The following is an 18631-nucleotide window of genomic DNA, read 5'->3' as shown; positions in this document are numbered from 1 at the left end:
GTCTGTTTTTAAATTTTCTATATAAATACTATTGTTTCATTTTCTATATTAAATACATGTATATACTATATATACGATAGAAAAAAAGTAAACACAAGCAGAGGAACTGAAACACTTGAAGAGAGGCTTCTACTCTGTCTCTCTGTCTCTGTCTCTCTTGCTCTCTCTCTCTCTCTCTCTCTCTATCTGATTTATCTGTATCTATTTTTTCAATTCAGTTTGTTTGTATAGCGTTTTTAACAATTGACATTGTCTTAAAGCAGATCTCTCTCTCTCTCTCTCTTTATCTATCCATCTCTGTCTCTCTCTCTCTGTATCTATCTATCTCTAGGTTACAGTGCTTTTACCAATAAACATTGTCTTAAAGCAGCTTTATATAAGTATAAAAACTTTATCGTTTTTTTTTTTTGTTGTTTTTTTTTTACATCTATCATCTTTAAACATTCTGCAACATGAATCCTCTATTAATCCTGCTACAACTTTGCGATTTGCGATGTAGCTTTTCCACTCCACAGCTGTGCATTACAGTTCATACTCTTACATTTCTAGCACTCCCAACTGGGCCACTTAGACTGTGCTGCTGACATCAGTCAGTCATACACGCATGTCAGTTCACTCTACTGCAGATTACTATAAACCGCATGGACAATTGCCGCTTGCTGTCACTGTCAGAGCCGCCCTTCTAGAGCAACGCAAACAATAACCGTTACCTAACAAACCCGGGAAGCAGGCTTCGACAACAAAAGAGCCTTTAAAGCTGCCATGCACCACTGCTGCCTTCAATTACTGCCTCCATATTTACTGGGGTTAACACCACAGAGCCAGCATCGCATCTGCCGTACACGTGGAGTACATCTGCATTGAGGCTGTTAGTAAGTGTTTACTTGTATGTGTTGTATAGAGTGGCAGCCAGTGTAAACACAGTACGCAAGAAAAGAGTGGGTTGGAAAAATAAGTGAATAATTGGTGTGACAGCCTGGGAAAATGATTCACATGGGGATTTTATAGAGAATTGCATCTACATGTAACATGTAACATACAGAGTGGCCCAAAAAATGTATACACACTTCAACAGTTGTTATCTCTGCCCTTTTTTAAAAATAGAATTGAATTATAGCAGCTATTTGTAGTATTATGTTGATGCTATCAGTGATGGAGTTGTAACCGTCAGGAGAGAGTCAAAGAAAATGGAGGCATGCTTGACTTTCGAGCAATGCAAGATCATTTTGAAGTGGTATTGTAAATGTGTGTAACGTGTGTTTGGAACCGAACCAACAGCAGGACTAGCAATCGCACAAATTTGTGATGTTTATACAGTATTTCCTGAAATCAAATATCTATCTATCTATCTATCTATCTATCTATCTATCTATCTATCTATCTATCTATCTATCTATCTATCTATCTATCTATCTGTATCTATTTTTTCAATTCAATTTATTTGTATAGTGCAGAGGAACTGAAACACTTGAAGACAGTGCCTCTACTCTGTCTCTCTGTCTCTGTCTGTCTGTCTGTCTCTCTCTCTCTCTCTCTCTCTCTCTCTCTCTCTCTATCTATCTATCTATCTATCTATCTATCTATCTGTATCTATTTTTTCAATTCAATTTATTTGTATAGTGCTTTTAACAATGGACATTGTCTTAAAGCAGCTTTACAGAAGTATAGAAACAGAATAAAAATACAGATTTCTCACTCTCTCTCTCTCTCTCTCTCTCTCTCTCTCTCTCTCTCTAGCTAGCTAGCTAGCTATTGTAGTCAAAAGTGTCTATCAGTCTCACTGTTGACTATTAATCAAAAGTGTCTGGATGCTAATGGTGACCACTTTGAGCGCATTATGTGATTGAATAATTCAAATATGACTTACAGCTTTAGTAGTAAAATGTTTTTATGCATATATTTTTTATGTTGAAGTGTGTATACATTTTTGGGCCCTTCTGTATTGCACAACATTCATCTATTGCTTCTTATTATTTCTATTCATTCTTTTAAACAAAAACTTATTTTATTAAATGTATTATAAATGTCAAATGTAGTATGCGAGTAGTAGGCTGTATATACTGGAAACTTGAATCTTGAGTATATTTCTCAACTAGAAGTACTGTTATAGCAGGTTAAATTCTGATGTACCACCAAAAGTGACAGTTCCTGTTCCACCAGGAGCATTTCTAGCATAGCAATAAGACTATTATACAAGTACAAAACTTAACAAGATAATGTTATAAATCATTTCTGTACCAAGGAAAGTTGATCTGTAAAACAAGATGTCCTCATTTCACTAAATACAAATTCACACACTACTCATTAACACAGAAAAGTAGTTAGCTCTCTTCAGTTCTCAGCTATTATGTCATATTATGAATTTTTGAGGTTTTCACAAGGAAAAGTCAGGGGAGGAGGAACACAGTTCTCTTCAGGTGGTGCTATAATCAACCTTCATGTTGTTAATGATGTAAATGATCACGTTCAATGAATAGGAAATATTATTTTCAGATGTACAGTATATACTGTGATCTACCTCACTGGACAATGCTTTCTCATGAAAGGAGTACTGGGGCTCGTGCTCCAGAAGACTATACAGTTAGAATCACAGCACCTGCATTGTGGATTCAGTTTGTTCTGCTGTGGTGATATGTGCACTGAGAGAACAATTGAAATGATATCATGTACTGTATTATAGTCTCATATACTCATACATGACATCATATACTGTATTATAGTCTCATATACTCATACATGACATCATATACTGTATTATAGAGTCTCATATACTCATACATGACATCATATACTGTATTATAGTCTCATATACTCATACATGACATCATATACTGTATTATAGTCTCATATACTCATACATGACATCATATACTGTATTATAGTCTCATATACTCATACATGACATCATATACTGTATTATAGAGTCTCATATACTCATACATGACATCATATACTGTATTATAGTCTCATATACTCATACATGACATACATGACTGTCTGTCTGTCTGTCCTATTTATTTATTTATATATTTATTTATTTATTTCACAACAGACACAATAACTCAGTAAATTTCAGATTTACATTTACAAACCTAATGAGCATGTGAGACAGATTAGCACTGAACAACTCCCTGAGTTACATGAATAAGGAAGTAGCATTAATAATAAGCAGAGTCAAAAGGGAACTCGTCCTCCTATGGGTGACACTGGATATTATGATTACACATAAATCTTTTCTTAAGTCTAACAGTTCTAGTGTGTTGAAAGGATGAGCATGTAGTGAATGAGTCCTGGGATCAGCACAGGAACATCTTTATGATTATACCAGCAGCATAACTTAAGTAGACATCCACAATATCCATGTAAGATTATCCACTGATACACAGGAGTCTTGGGTATAAACCTTTGCAGATTTTTGTATGATTGTGTGAAGATCCGGAGCATATCCTGTACCCTTACTGTATGTATAATAAAGTTCATTAAAGAGATCTGAAGGTCTGACACATTTGAAGGTTCCTTTTTGGTGTTGCGGGCTGAAACGCATGACATGTTGTTGTGTGCATCAATCCATCAAACAAACACTACTACCATAATGATTCTCTGTCTGTCCTTTCCCTCCAGCGTTGTTCAATCTCATCCCTGTGGGCCTCCGAGTTGTTGCTATTCAGTCCGTGAAGACAGGGTTATACATCGCCATGAATGGAGAAGGCCATCTGTACACATCAGTGAGTACCCAGTGTGTGTGTGTGTGTGGGTGTGAGACTCATGTTTAGGGTCAAGAAAATCCATGTTCTACTTTTTCCCCTGACAAATTTGTCTTTGTATTTGTACTTTCTTTTGAAAGTCTGTATTTGTGTCTCTCTGTAATGTGTTCAGAATATGAAGCTTGTTTTTAATGCATCACACATTTTAATCCAAGAAGCAGTATAGGTTGAATCACATTCACACTCTTTTCACTGTATAAAGAATCCCAGTTCTTGATTTTCAGAATCCCAGTTTAAGCCAACTTTTGTCATTTTTCAAAATTTATTATTTTTTCTCCATAATCTAGTCATGTTCAATTCCTACCCACCAGACAGCTTTCCCCTGTCACATGCAGCGAAGGCTATCATGTGCTTCCTCCAAGACACATGAAGGTGATTGCATCTTTACGAAACTGCTGCTCATGTGACATCACGGGGCGGAGTTACACCATCTGAGGAAATCACTATCTATCTACTTCCACATGCATAAGCTCGCAGACACTCATGATTGACTAGTGTGGCTGTGATTGACAGGGGAATGAGACAATGCCACCCCTCCCTACCTGAGAGCAATTTTTCTCTCATGGGCTCAAGCCACTGATGGCTGTGGAATCTAAGGGATTCAAATTCTTGATCTCTGGATGATAGAGCCTATGCTTTTCTTTTGTGCCACTTGGGAACCACTGCTGTGATTATTAACACAAATATCTAGAGAGGCTTCTACTCACCCTACTCCCTGTCTCTCTCTCTCTCTCTCTCTCTCTCACTCACTATATCTGTGTCTCTCTCTTACATTCTGTCTCTCTCTCTCTCTCTCTCTCTCTCTCTCTCACTATATCTGTGTCTCTCTCTTACAGTCTCTCTCTCTCTCTCTCTCTCTCTCTCTCTCTCTCTCTCACTCATTCTCTCAATCTCACTGTCACTCTCTCTCTTTCTCAATCACCCACTCTTTCTCTCTTTTCATCCTAAGAGGAAAATTATCTGTGAATACTATAAAATAAACAAACGCACAAAATATCTCGAAACTTTCTGTTTTAAACAGAATCGTGTATTAAACAGCAGTAGATAGGCTGTAAATATCCAGGTCCTGCTGCAATTGAAACATCTTGCACCATGGAGTCTTACACAAAAATCTTAGCATGTTCTAAAGACTCAGTAATCAACTTTAAAAACATGTTTCTGTTATCCTTCTCTCTCTCTTTCTCTCTCACTCTCTCACTCACTCTCTCTCTCTCTCTCTCTCTCTCTCTCTCTCTCTCTCTCTCTCACACTCTTTTCTTGTTCCTGTTCTTTCCTGTGCGAATGAGTCATGTAATGGCCTGCACTCTCAAGTCCAGAGTGTTCATTGGTATTGTCCCTCATTTCTCAAAGAATACGGCTATCATTTGATCTCAACATCCATTAGGTGCCCATCACTCATTACGACGCAATTTCCATGCACTTACCCAGTAAATGCTTGCAGCAGTGCCATCATGTCAAACACGAACTCGGCTTTATAATTCAGACTTTTTCTTCAGATTTGCATTACTTCGGAGATTTGAATACGTAGCCCAAAACAAGGTTTTGTCTTGTAGTAAATTCTATAATATTCTATATAAATATTAATTATAAATTTTTAATTCTTTTTCAAACATTTTGTTTTATTAATTTCTTGAGTTTTGAAATAATTTTGTTCTACTGTCAGATAATTTTGCACATTTTAATCACTTATTTCTAGAAAAAAGCTAAATTATCTGCAACTAGCATAAGAAATAATAATAACAATAATAATAATCATAATAATAATAATAATCTTAGATTTGTTTATAGTCATTTAATGATAGAAAAATAATAGAAAATGCTATATACACTTTCTATATATCTATGCTGTAGATACTTTCACTTGCTTTTTTCCAGACAGAAGCGAACATCCTAAAATTATTTCTTTTTTGTGACAGCAGTTTTTAGAAGTGTTTCTCTCTGTTTAATCATAATTTTTAGAAAGAAGGAAGTGGTTAAGCCTTCGTGCTAGCTATCAGAAAGTTGTGAGCTCAAATCCCAGTCCTACTTTGATTTTTGAGAAAAATCCTTAATCATAATCTACCGTACTTGGTTGTTTAGTTTCCATCAGCTGCTCCCGTTAGGGCTTGACACAGAGGATCATTGATCCTTATATTTGATTTGGCACAAGTTTTTATGCCAGATGTCCTTCCTGATGGAAGCCTCCCAATTTCTCTAGGCTTGTACAACCCCAGTGGTTGGGGTCAGTTCCTGGGGAATCAGAGAATCGAACCCGGGCCATGGTAGTGAGAGCATTGAATCCTAACCACTAGTCATCTAGGGAGCTGTAAACTGCTCGATTGTATCCTGTCTTAATTGTTCATTGGATAAAAGTGTCAGCCAAGTGAGCTAATGTAAATGCAAACAGCCTCCAGTTTGTGTTTTTTAATCTCACTGTTATACAGTATCTTTACAATGAAATCTAATATTATCCACCTTATTTTAGACATTTTCTCATTTTTTAAATTAATTTCTTGAGGTTTAAAATAATCTTGTTTTAAATTTTCCACATTTAAAGCACTTATTTCTGCCTACATTTCTAGCATAAGGTTGAAATATAACAATATCTAGAAATAGATTTAATAATCTTCAGTGCAGTTTAAGGTTATCTTATAATAGGAAATACAAGTACATTTGCAGAGTATGGCACTATGCCACACTGAAGTTCATTTATTCTTTGTGGCCTATTAAAACTATGAATCCTGTGGAAGCAGATTTCCTCCACAGTTTTTGTAGAATCAGTTCAATTGATTCCTAGTTCGTGATCAGTCAAACCCAAATGATCCCAGTCCAGTGACCTACTTTGTATCTCACGCCTCTATTCTTTCTGTCTGACGTGAATGTGAGAGTATGGTGACCCTGTAGAACAGAGTGAACAGATTTCTTAGAACGTCTTTGCTTCTGAGTAACCTCTTTCTCCTGCAAGGACATTAAGCATTGAAAGGAAGAATTCAGTAATCTCCCAGTGGACCCTCCAGCTTTTGTTTAAAGGCCACGAGGATTAACCCAGTCGAATAATAATCAAGGTTGTTTTCTAGAGGGCTGCAGGTGTTTACATAAACATCCACGCGTACACATGTACATTATATAGACATACAAATGTAGATACAGTGTTATTAGGAACTGTTCCTCTAAACATGTCTCTAACCCAATGTTTCGTTCAAGCCGAAGAGGTTATAAGTTTAGCGTGCCCCTTATTTCCCCCGGTGCTGTGGAGTTGTGGTGTTATCTGCTTTATGTGATGTCATAGCATCCTGTTTTGAGTTCTCTGGTGATTCACGCACCGTCGGCCTTCTTCAAAGTGCCTCGTCCTTCCTCCTCGCCGTGGTGCTGTATGAGTCGGCAGGCTTTATCGCTCCGTACGCTTGTTACTGCTTGCTTTTATGTGCTTTTAAATGGACTCTTTATATCAATAGGTTGGCACTGTAGAACTGTGCTGTTCAAGAGAGCCTGTGCATCCAATGTTTACCAACTATACGAAATGAAATCCGTAGAGATTTTACTAGGCATTAAGTAAATAGGCAAAAGCCTTTGCTGTAGTGAAATATGCATACATGTTCAGGTTGATAAATATGTGTTGAAAAAAACCCCAAACTTTCCGATCAAGTAGAATTGTCATAAAAAGCACTGATTTATCTTTACATAGTGCAGTTTGATTTGTTTGTTTGTAGTGTGTGATTTCCTGGTTTTAGAGGATCTGTTTTTTTATGGTTTCTCTGAGATGGCTGACGTGATCCAACTTATGGGTTAAAACCTAATGGCTAGGGTAGGTGGCTTAGTGGTTAAAGCATTGGGCTGCTGATTGGAAGGTTGTCGGTTGGAATGCTAGGTCTAGCAAGCTGCCACTGCTGGTCCTGAGCAAGGCCCTTAACCCTCAATTGCTCAGTTGTTTAAAATGTAAGTCACTCTAAATAAGAACATCTACCAAATGGCAGAAATGAAAATGTAAAAAATGCAAAATAAAATTCTGCTTGTCTAAATGAACTAGGATTAATAAGCATGAACTGTTTGTCATGTGTTTTACGTATGTGAGACTTGAGCCATTCTCCATGGAAATCTATTGAAAATACAATACTCCAAAAGTGTACAGTTAGGAGAGAAAATTACCAGAAAGGATCTGTTAATGTTTCTGAATCCTATCTTTGTAGCTTCATGCAGTTGACTGTAGAATGGGCTTTGACTATTTTACTGTGCATTTAGTTTTTTTCTTTAACATCTGCCTTGCTGTTTTTTACCACTATCCATTACTGACTAGTTGACTAGTAGCCATAGTGATGACTAGTTTATGTTAGTCAGCTAAACTATGCGGTGCCTCATACATGCTCATGCAGGTATACAAATAATAGGATTAGTTCTAGGGGTAAGGTGGCTTAGTTAGCATGTTTGCCTCTCACCTACATGGATAAGGTTTGATTGCATTTCTTCTCTGTGTGCTTGGAGTTCTCACCTGCTTCACAGGTTTCCTCTAGGCACTCTGGTTTCCTTCCTCAGTCCAAAGATGCATTGTGGATTGACTGTCAATTCTAAAGACTCTCATAATGTATCATTGTCTGTGTGTGTTTGTGTGTGTGTGTGTGAGTGCATGTGTCTATATGTGTGTGTGATGGGTTGGGTCCAGGGTGTTCCCCACCTTATTCCCAGAGTCCCCAGGGACAGACTCCAGGCTCGCTGTGTAGGATAATTGCTACAGAAAATAGAGGGATGGACGGATGGATGGATGGATGGATGGATGGATGGATGGACGGATGGATGGATGATTGGATGGATGGATGGATGGATGGATAGATGGGTGGATAGATGTATGCATAGATGCATAGATGGATGGACAAATGGATGGGTGCAGAGATGCATGGATAGAAGTATGTATGTATGTATGTATGTATGTATGTATGTATGTATGGATGGATAAATGGATGATTGGCTAGATGGATGGATGGATGGATGGATGGAAGGATGGGTGGATGGGTAGATAGATAGATAGATAGATAGATAGATAGATAGATAGATAGATAGATAGATAGATAGATAGATAGATAGATGGATGGATTAGTTGCCACTAGGATAAAGCTAAACACTTTTAGAAGATAGCAGTTCTATTATATTCATATTAAGAGTGCTGATAGTGGATACTCTGAATGGCTTTTACAATCCCTGTGATGTAGCTATTAATATATACCAGAGATTTGTTTTTGAATTATAGACTGTCCACTTAAATTTTTACAAACGTTCACAATACACAGAAGGTTGGGTAAGATATGCTTCCTTGCAGGACAACACATCACATTTAATTGTCATACATAGAGTGAAAGAGCTCACATGGGATATTTTGTTACACATTTTCGAAGCTGTTAAGAATCGCTGTGTGCTAGAGTAGGCATAAAAGTAGGCTGTCTTTGCTTACTGCATCTAATGAGACGACTGGGTTTGTGTGTCGCACTGCAGCTTATCAAAGTCAGGTGATGTAGTTAAGATCTCGGCTGTTGCCTTCAATTTAGACTTTGATTCCAAGAACACAGAGACACTTAACTCTGCTTCTTAAAAATAAGTGCTAGCAAATGGTGCATTTCAGAAGATAATGTAATGAACGTAAAGCCTGTTTTATGGCAGTGCTGTGGGTTTCTGTGTTGTTCTGTCTAGTAAATATAAAACAGTTACCACTGCATATGATCGGTTTATTAACCCAATGAGGTGGTATGATCTTTAACCCTTTTTTACCAGGACACTGGTGTTCCATTGTTCTTGATCATTTTCAATCAGTATAAACAAATAAATTATTTTATCACCACAAGTCTGATATAAAATTAGTCAGGACGCTGTTGGCTTTCAGCATGAGAAGTTTTTAGCTCTGTTTGGTAAACCTTACACAGAATTTTAGTGGTTGAAGTTTTGCCTTTAAAATTTTAGATGCTTATGAACAAACATTTGAGGGTTTGATATCTGTTCACTTTGAAGCTGTAAACATTTGTGTACTAGAAGAATTTATATAAATACTTATAAAAAACGACAAATCCTTATCGTACTTAGATTATGGATGTACATTACAAAATGCAGCATGGATGTTCCAGGAAACGAGAAAGAATATTTGTAGTAAAGATTTGATTAAAATGGGAGTGCATAGGATGCGGTGCTTTTGTTTTCTGTTGTAAAATGAGCTCATGTGTCTCCTAGGCTTATGTAAGGTATATTAGGTATAAAGTATAAGTATAAATATTTATAAAATATATAAATATAATATATTATATATAAGTCAGCTATACAGTAGCTATAAATATTTCATAAATTAAATGGCACCTGCATGGAATAATAATAATAATGCTTGGTAAAAATCCCATGTGACCTTATGTCTGGTGATCTCACTCATCACTCCAGAGCTCCAGAGCGTTTATTAAGCTAGCAAATACTATTTTTTGTGTCCTTTTTAGACAGGCAAAATGGCTAAAGAGGATAAAGTGTCCTGGTTCCCGTAAACCAAACGAGTGCACAGTAATTGGCTTCAGACAAACAGTGATGTTTAAATGTGGAAGAGAAACTCAGGGAGAAAGTTGTCATCTTTTCTTGGACTCACAGCACCTGATTGTAGGATTGCTGGGAATTTAACTCTTGCTCAATCTTGGCTCTAGTCCTCACCTCCAACTGTTGGTACTGAGAGCACAGCATTTTATTTATTTTTCATTTTTTATTTTTTTTGCAACAGATCGCTTGAATGGCTTCCAAGTAATTTTCTCATGATTCGAATATAGCTAATAAAAAATCCCCACTCTTGGCTCTGCACAGAAAGGGAAGAAGCGGAAGGTGCACGAAAGGTGACACTATTTTTCTATAGTCTGATGCCATAATCTAACAGATGGCTGGCTATGAATGTGTTTTTTTCTGGTGTTGATGGTGCTAATATTCACTTATCCAAAAATCAGCCTACGCTTATTCATCATTGAGATGCTCCCAAAATCCCTCCTACTGCTGAGTGAAGGTTGCAATGGGAACGCTTTGTAAAGTATCAAATACTCAAATGTTCTTTACAAACACTAAAGCCAGACTGATAGTTATCACTGTTCGTCACTAAACATAGCATAGAAGTACCTTTTAATAGAAGTTGTGTCCTGAATGATATTTAAGGCATTTGGTTTATGCACTTATCCAGAGTGACTTATATTTATCTCATCTCGTCTTGCTTATGCTGGGATTTGAATTTCTAACCTTCTGACCAGTAATCCAAAACACCTTAATCACTGAGCTACCACATCCCCATGGATGGAACACTTCTTCTTTGGTGATGGCTAATGGTGTAATATGCATGTGACATGCAGAACACTGAATTTTTAAAATGTTGAAAAATAAATCATACAGCAGGGGCTAATTGAAATGACGTTAGTCCACCACAGTTTTGTCAGCCATCTTGAAAATTTCTTCCCATCCACTATCAATGCCTGGTAGCCCCGCCCCTTTTCGACTACATAAGCATAGCTGTGAGTGTTGAGTGTCCAAAATTCCACCCTTCATTTTTGTTGTTGTTGTTGTTGTTGTTGTTGAATAATTGCATCATCAGTGTACCTGAACTGCACTTCTTCTTCAGTTGGAACACACTACTCACACTATTTATACTAAAATAGTGCATAGGTATGCGATTTGGGGTGCACCTAAGAAGAAGGCGTTTTACTGACATGGGAAATGACTATTCTCAGATTTTTTGTAGCCTGTCAGCAAATAAGTGAGGTTAACTTATTTATACAAAACTTTCTAAGATGGAAGATACTTTTCAAGCAACTAAAATGATCAGGCTGTTTAAGAGTGTGTTTTCCTGTCAGACACCTTGTATGTATTTAAATATGCAATCAGAAGTACTTATTGGCCCTTAATCCTAGTGTGATACTTGAGAATAGACTTGACATAAATTTCTCAACTGCTAGTATATCTCAAGAAACAACAACACAAAATACAGACAATTAACAACTCGGATTCATATTGGGCTTCATTTATCTTTTTTTTGTGTAAATATTTTGTGTAAATGTTTGTGTAAACCACACCAAACTAAAATTCAAGACCTCAAATGCCCGAATTCTCTCAGAGAGGAACCCACGAAACTAAATTAAAAAAGAAATTCCACAAAATTTCCTACATTTTCTGCCAGATTAAGTTTTGCAAACACACGCACAAAACCACAGAAAGATTGTCACAAAAGACAGCTTGTAGAATAAAATTAATAATCAGGCTCAACCCTAAAAGGCATCAGTGGAAGTAATTTTGACTCACTTCTGTGCATATAAAAAATTAAGAAAATATAATTAACATATAATTAGTAATAATAATAAGAAAGCACTAAATACCATCAGTTGAGACATTAAGAAGACCTCTGTTTATACTGCGCCAATTCATTTGTTATAACGGAATGAATCATTTTATTTCCTTCTTTTAGGGGGTTGTGCTGGCTCGCTTTCATTGATGTTTTCATACACATTATAGCATCAGGATGTGTATTTTGACCGAAACTCTAAAACACTTCCATAAATAAATCTGTAACAAGCTAAACATCAGAATTCGCTATTTAACCTCAACACTATATTCTATATATAAAAGCACAGTAATCCATGCAAATAATATAACATGAGATCGATCAAGATGAGGTTCGCATTAATTCGTGCACTTATGCATAAATTTTCACACACTTAGGAGCATGAGTAGAATACGAGCGCTTTTACGGATGTATGTGATTTTCATGAATACTAAATTTCTGTGCAGATGCTTGTATGAATGATTTACCATTGCATCTGTATATATCCACACTGCAAAAAATGGCATCTTGGCAAGAACATCTTCAGATAGATAGTCAGAATGGTTTACTGTTATAAGATTACAATAAAACAAATATAAGAATATTAATGCTACATTTTCTACATTTTATATACCTAGAAATTGCCTTAATATATACCTATATATCTATTTTATATTTGATTTATTTGCAGCTTATTTTATTAAGTTTAATTATTAATTTTTAGAAGCAAAATTATCTGACAATAAACTAAGAAAGTTTAAAGCTTAAAGACATAAAAAAAACCCCTTAAAAATATGCCTATGTGAGGCTTAGATTTGGTTTACTGTAATCTTATAAAAAGAAATAGTAGATTTTCGAAATAATATTTAAGATGATTTTATTTGCTAAGTTGTCACTGTTTGCAATGTAGCTTGATCAACAATGCTTACTTTTTTTTAAGAACAAATATTACTGTTTATTATTTCCCAAGCACCTAATTATTTAGTTACTGTATATATAAAATCAGATCTGACCTTTTAGACAAGCGTCATTAGCTGAAAACCCCTCTCTAATGTAAAGCCTCTGTCACCGTGTACTGTACTTATGAGAACCGCTGGGAGAAGTGCTTTATGCATTAATGAACAGCAAGGTCAAAGAGCCTCGTCAGGTCTGGCTTAGCAAATGGAAAAGGAAGACAAGGCAGCTATTAATAGGCTTGTTCTTTGCAGCTATGTCATGGCACAATTAATGTTGGCCTTGTTTTGTTCTCAGTCATTAGCCCTGTACACAGGCTAAATAATGTGAAGTGTTCATCATGATACATGTTAGTCCATTGTGTTGTCAATTTCTTTACCAACCAAGAAAAAACAACCATCATCATCATCCTCATCATCATCCACGGCTAGTCTAGTCATGTTGTCCAGATAAATAGGATGTGTTCAAACCACATACATTTCCCTATTAATTTAGTGATGTTCTATGAAGCTATGAAGCTAACTGGCTGCGTGACTGCTTAAAGTCACTCGAGCTATGCCTGGCACAGGGACATCCAGGGAAAGCCCTATAGCAAAATAAATAACCTCACCAGTGAGACAGCTGATAAAGTGTGTGTGTGTGCGTGTGTGTGTGTGTATGTGTGTGTGTTTGTGCCAGTGTGGATAGCAAAAGAGGTCTCAGTTTGAAATATATAGCAAAAAATATATAGCAAAAAAAAAAAAAAAACAAGGTCAGGTCTGCTGAAGCAAAAGTAATTTTCCTGTCTGACGACATCCAAATGGAATTCTGTGTGCAGTCCCTGGCTAGTGCATTATTTTGCAATCTGGTTTGTCATTTCAGTCTAGTTTGGGCATGTTTTACATTTACACAAATGCTTTTTCACTGTTTATGACTATGTACTGTGTGTGTCTTTGTGTGTGTGTGTGTGTTTGTTTGTGTGTGTGTGTGTGTGTGTGTGTGTTTGTTTGTTTGTGTGTGTGTGTGTATGTGTGTGTTTGTGTGTGTGTGTGTGTGTGTATGTAAATGCAAGCTGCGACACCAACACTATGTGGGTTGGAACCCAGTCCAAAAACGTTGCTTTTCGATGAAAAAGTAGATCCCATGAGCATTGCAGTAAAGCCTAGCTACATAGTTGACTTTATAGACATTATAGCAAAGCAACTTTATGTTGTTTTACCTCCTATTTGGGTCAGAAATCCACACCTTCTCCCTTTCCACAATTCCTGTTTTTATGTTAGTGAGTGCATGACCAGGATCTTTATGAGCTAATGTCTTACATGACTGCACAACACCGAGTACAATATAGAGTGCCAGGATAGAGAGATCAACTTCCCACTTTAAACAAACAGACATTGTGGACGATGAGGCATTTATAATCGCCTACAAACATTTGTGAACACTTTGGCTGCTGCATGGCTCATCAACTTTATGCATTTCGCAGCATGTCGTCTATAGGGCTTTAGGACTTTTCCGGAAAAAGACACCTCCCTAAACGGCTTTGCCCGGTCACATCGAGAAAGAGGGAACTTCCCAAGAATTAGGTTGTGCGGCTCTGTGTGCGTGTTCATCGAGCAAAAGATGTTTGAAAGGTTTAAGGCAAATAACACAAGTGAAGTGTTTTGGGATCAATGAATTATGCTTTACCTGACTGACCAGAAAGCAGAGGAGCGGAAAGACCAGGGTATTGATTAGCAGAAGAGAGTGTGTACACCTGAGTCAAAGCCATAGCAGCATCATGAGAACGACAAGCAGCTTAAACCTTAATACCTCCTCTCAGGCAAGAAAGTCCGCCAGCGCATGCTAATGCTAACGCTGAGTCTGATTAGGTGGTGAAACAAAGAGGTTTAGAGGAAACAGCTTGAGGAAGGAACTTTCAAGCCACAGTACTGAGTAATTATAGCTCTTATAGCCTCATGATGCCAAGTTAGAGGCAGATTCCAGGATTGTTCGTTTGGAATATTTCAAATGTGTGCATATAGAGCCAGGATACCAGTTGAAAAATTTCTCAGGCACTTTGGCATAGAAATAGCACCCGGTTTCACCCACACATCTTCACTTGCAGAGGCTTTAGCGAGTGTGTGGGCTGACATATGTCTGGACTGTTCCCACACATGCCATGGCTGTACTCGTTCACCCTGGTGCGATGGATTTATTGGTGTATCGGTGCTGCAGTTTCACATTGATTATCACTCCTGAGGCTTCGTGATTATTCTTTTAAAATTAACTGCATCTTTGTTTTCCTAGGGCACCAAATCAGCTCCAAAAGCTTCCACGTTGGCCAACACCCTATTGACTTGTTGTCAGAGTGTAAACATCAGAGCTGTGTGATTGTTTTACTATTTGTTTCAGACACCTCTGGGGTGGTGGGGATTGAAACATCTGTGCTGTAGTGTTTTGGGTGTTCAACTGACACAAAAAATTGCATACACAATGAAGCGCTGGTTGTAATTTGTTTTGGAGTCACAATTAGTAAAGTAGCTTGAGTCATATGATTCAGGATATGGCTAAAATTTCAAACAATTAGATTTGATTAGTTAGCATGTAACCTGAATGATGACGTTTACTGCAGATCTAGTTATTTATATGTAGTTATTGATCATTTAGCTAGTTCATTCACCCATATTGACCTTTTTTGTTTTTCTAAATGGAGCTGTTCTGCTGTAAGTGTAAGCCTCTCAAGGGCACTAACATCTGCTATCAAACCATTGACCTCTTGAATCTTATGGGCTACTACCTCAAGGTTGGTGAGTCCTGCAGTACTGGCAAATCCAGTGGTTAGATGTTAGCCTTAAAAGATTCTTAGGAACTAAATCCTGTAAAATCAGCACAAATGCAGCCGGGGGAGTACATGGTGAGAGAGCTGGTGTAATGTTATTATCCTGTCCATTATAAATTTCTGAACCTTGTCAAGGGTCAGAAATTTACAATGGATACACTGCATACAATGGCTATTGTTTTAAGACTCTCTAACTGCATTTAGGAGGTTTCACACTGCTGAAATAAAGCATGGTTTGCATTAACAATCGGTAATTTGAAAGCTGTCATGTGGACTGGGAAGTGCAGTATGATACCGAACCTGAGATTTACCTGTAGGAGGTGGTGTGAGTTCGGTCAGGCTGGAACTGTGCCGCTATTCCTGTAAAAATGACGCAACTCTCATTGGGGTCTGCACTTGTTAAGGAAGTAAAGTAACCTTCACGTGTGTTTTAGTTGATGATGGTGTCATTTATTTCCACAAAACGTGTACCATGAGAGACAGGGAAACAAAAAACATGGTGAGTTGATATGGTTGTGTTGTCCATGTGCATTTCTGATGATAGATAATGAGGTTCATTTGAGCATTGGGGGCACTGGGAACAATCATATTCTGGTGAAGTCAGCCTTCCAGTTCATTCCAAAAGTGTTCAGAGGGGTTGAGGTCAGAGCTTTGTACAGGACACTCGAGTTCTTCCACACCAACTTTGTCATCGTGGAGATTGTGCTTTGTGCACAGAGGCATTGTCATCTCACAGGTTTCTTAATTCCAGTAAAGGGAACTTGTAATGCTGCAGCATATAAACATATTCTATACAATTGTGTGCTTCCAATTTTGTTGTAACAGTTTGGAAGGAAGAACCACATGAGTGTGATGGTCAGGTATCTACATAATTGGTCATGTAGTGTAGCTTGGACCATCATTGGATTTGAATTCGTCATATTTCTCTTTCATTTTCATCTGTGAAATCTCTGTTCACTTATAAACCTGGTACTCAAGATAAATGACAAATGATTTAGATGACCAAACCAGAGGTGGCAGTGACAAGGAAAAACTCCCCCAGACAACATGAGGAAGGAACCTTGAGAGGAAGAGTGTTAAAAAGATGTGAATAAATTGTGAAAAAGCTAAGAAGAGTCCGGGGATAAGCACATGGTGTGGTGTTCTTTATGCTTTATCCATGTGGTGATAGAAAACTGCGTTTCTCACATTGCGCTTTTACCAATGATTCATCCAGCGCATTATGTAGAGTTGTTAGGCAACATGGACAATAGTTAGCTAACAAGCCAAGCTGTAAAAAAGGAACAATGACCTCAGCACAGTGTGATAAGATGTAATTAGCAGAATCTTGTTTCGGACATTCTAAAGACACCAATTTTGTGTACAGGCTTATTAACTGTCTTCAGGATTTGGTGGAGCTATAATTAACCGAGCATCTCTGTTTTTTCCCCCCGACAACAGAGCTTTGATGGTAAGTAGGTGACGTGTATGGTAAATTGCACATTTATAAAGCCCACGCTCTGTTTTCTAGAATCGTATAATGTGACCTTTTTGTCACTTCCCTTATTTACTCAGGGATGAAGTCTCTTTGGCTGAACAATAAAAAGCACCAAACAGCCTGATTTGGTTAGGAAAGAGATAAAGCAGTGTCATGTTGCTGTCAAGTGAACACTAGCTGGAGTAATTCCATTAAGAAAACAGCACAGGCATGAAAAAACATTAAGAATTGTGATGTCTCAAAACAGTGGACTATTTATAGCAATAATCTCTCCAATGATCTATACAAAAGAAAGTCTGCTAATATTTTTCTGCTGTTTCATTTTTTGGAGCTTGACTATAGCTTCTGTGAAAAAAATCTAAAATATCATGACATCATATTCATGAAGCCTGTTTTTGAAACCCTGGTCCTCATGTAATCATGTTTGGCTGCTTGTCTTTTTCATCATTCCCGATCCCTCATCCCTCAGTTTGTGTATGTGATATGTAAAGTAACTGAATACTCTTGTCACAAGCTGGAAATCTGCTTTCTTTGTCACACTCCTGCTTACATACTGTATGTGTCATAAGCAAAGAAAAAATACATTCTTACTGACCTCCTCTATGACTGGGGCATTGTGCTGAGTGTTGGCATGATGAAGACCTCTCAAAAAACTATTCTGCTCCATCACACACAGCACAAACCGAACCCGCCACAATAACCCATCGTTCATTCTGTTTTCCTAAAACACAAGCTTCAGTTTTATCGGCCCTCACCGGCCGTGGCACTGCAGGGAATCAATAGGGAATGCTTTTATTGAAAGGTTGTGAATGATGGGAACACCTTCCACTTTATTTATCCTTCCTATAGAGCAACTGGTGCATCTACGTTATAGCTTGTATATATATATATATATATATATATATATATATATATATATATATATATATATATATGCATGACTCATGTATTTTAGTATCCCATTAATGCTATAGACAAAAATTTGTGTAAATAATTTCATGGGTATAGCCGGAAGACAGACAGTGGAGGCGTAGTCTTTGTAAAGAGAGAAAAATGCTGCATTTATTCTAGACTGTTATGCATTTGCGATGTGCTTTTCTTTGCGATAATGCCAGGGAACATGCCACATAATGCAACAAGCGTTAGAGAACATTAACAACTCAAAGAGTCTTAACACACTGTACAGGATAATCCCAATAAAACCTCAGCCAAATTCTCAAACAGCCTCGGCATGTCAGATTATATGATTATATGAAAATTATATGACGATTCTCTCTCATGATAGACCTGTTTTGATTTGTTATTCCTCAAAGTTTGTAAGAAAATCTTGGTATAATAGTAATATAATAAATATC

General features: G+C 37.2%; 1 protein-coding gene across 3 annotated transcripts in view; it reads left to right on the top strand.

Moving 5' to 3' along the window:
* Positions 1 to 18631, top strand: part of fgf14 (fibroblast growth factor 14) — a 142001-nt gene that overhangs the window by 102626 nt on the left and 20744 nt on the right. For all 3 annotated transcript variants that reach the window (XM_058392689.1, XM_058392690.1, XM_058392688.1), the window contains exon 3: positions 3622 to 3725. In XM_058392689.1, the coding sequence (XP_058248672.1) occupies positions 3622 to 3725 (104 nt within the window). The remainder of the gene's footprint in view (positions 1 to 3621; positions 3726 to 18631) is intronic.

This window comes from Hemibagrus wyckioides, linkage group LG06 (genome assembly GCF_019097595.1).
Source record: "Hemibagrus wyckioides isolate EC202008001 linkage group LG06, SWU_Hwy_1.0, whole genome shotgun sequence".
Taxonomy (NCBI): Eukaryota; Metazoa; Chordata; class Actinopteri; order Siluriformes; family Bagridae; genus Hemibagrus; species Hemibagrus wyckioides.
This window is presented reverse-complemented; position numbering and strand designations above follow the sequence as displayed.